At 53.3% G+C, this 1585-nt stretch overlaps 1 protein-coding gene across 1 annotated transcript in view; it reads left to right on the top strand.

Moving 5' to 3' along the window:
- Positions 1 to 1446, top strand: part of LOC107117034 (flap endonuclease 1-like) — a gene marked incomplete at its 3' end in the record, with an annotated part of 8214 nt that extends 6768 nt beyond the window's left edge. Inside the window, exon 6 of the mRNA XM_015419067.1 lies at positions 1295 to 1446. Within this exon, the coding sequence (XP_015274553.1) occupies positions 1295 to 1446 (152 nt within the window). The remainder of the gene's footprint in view (positions 1 to 1294) is intronic.
- Between the last annotated feature and the right edge of the window lie 139 nt (positions 1447 to 1585).

Genomic DNA, 1585 nt, shown 5'->3' with positions numbered 1-1585 from the left:
AGAGTCCGCGCACTTTAACCACTACACCAAACTGTCTCTCTTTAGTGGTGTGTACCTAAAATTATAATCTGTGAGTGAGCCAAATTTGGAAACCAAAAGTGGTGCAGATGAGGACAGCAGTGCCGGCTGCTCTTGCCTGTCAGGGTCTGCTTTGGCACAGCCCCGACTTGCTGCCGCAGAATGTCCCCGAAGGGGCCCGTGCTGTTGAGTTCGGCTGTGGGGCTTTGGCAGTGTTTGACCCCAGCGTAGGACCTGCATCCTGCCATGATCCTGCAAATGCTTCTCACTTCCCAACTCACTCATCTGAAGGATTCATAGAATCATAGAATGTTAGAGTCAGAAGGGACCTTGCAGGTCATCCAGTCCAACCCCCTGCACTCTGCAGGAGCATAGACAAAAGATAGCCCTACAACAGACCCGAAAGATGGTCCTCCAGCCTCCACTTGAAAACGTCCAGCAAAGGAGCATCCACCACCTCCCGAGGCAGACTGTTCCACTGCTCAACCACCCTGACAGTTAGGAGGTTTCTCCTGACATTTAGCCGGTAATGACTCCCTTGTCATTCCCACCCATTAGATCTAGTCTTGCAATCTGGAGCAAGAGAGAATAGATCCACTCCATCTTCTTCATGACAGCCCTTCAGTTACTTGAAGACTGCAATCGTGTCCCCTCTAAGCCGTCTCTTTCCCAGGCTAAACAGACCCAACTCTTTCACCCTTTCCTTGTAAGACTTGGACTCCAACCCTCTTACCATCCTGGTTGCCCTCTTCGGGACACGCTCGAGCTTGTCAACATCCTTCCTAAAATGGGGTGCCCAAAACTGGACACAGGACTCCAGGTGGGGCCTGACCATAGCAGAATAGAGGTGAACTACCACCTCCCTTGATCTGGATACCATGCTTCTGTTAATGCATCCCAAGATTGCATTAGCTTTCTTCGCAGTCACATCACACTGCAGGCTCATGTTTAGCTTGTGATCAACCAGAACACCCAGATCCCTTTCACATATGCTGCCGTCAAGCCAAGTCCCTCCCATTCTGTAATGGGATTTCCCCATTCACACAATTATCCAGCAGCCCGGAGGGTACCAGACTGCAGATGGTAAAACTGTGTGCATGTGGGGGAGGTGGTCTCGGACTCACTGGCCCATGTACCTTGGCTGTGTGCATCGGTCCCTCCCCCCTTGATGCCTCACCCTCTGCCCTTGTTACACCAGCAAGGAGGAGGGCGAGGCACATGTCACACCCTCTCTCTCTCGCAAGCTGAATGGTTGCTGGCATTTTGCTCCCTGCAGAAGCACCCGGCGCCTGCCAACTGGCCCCTGGAGGAGGCACGGCGACTCTTCCTGCAGCCGAAGGTGGCCGAGCCAAGCCAGGTGGTGTTGGAGTGGAAAGAACCGGACGAGGCTCGGCTGGTGCAGTTTCTTGCTCACGAGAAGCACATGAAGTGAGTGTTGACATAAGAAGAGCCCTGCTGGGTCAGACCGTGCGTCCATCTATCCAGTCCAACGTTCCGTTCACACAGATGGCCAATCAGCTGCCTCTAGGAAGCTCTTGAGCAGGATGAGTGCAACAGCACCCTCCCT

Source organism: Gekko japonicus, unplaced genomic scaffold, assembly GCF_001447785.1.
Source record: "Gekko japonicus isolate JY-2015 unplaced genomic scaffold, Gekko_japonicus_V1.1 scaffold6079, whole genome shotgun sequence".
NCBI classification, from domain to species: domain Eukaryota; kingdom Metazoa; phylum Chordata; class Lepidosauria; order Squamata; family Gekkonidae; genus Gekko; species Gekko japonicus.
The sequence above is the reverse complement of the archived record's forward strand: the minus strand, read 5'-3'. Positions and strand labels throughout refer to the sequence as shown.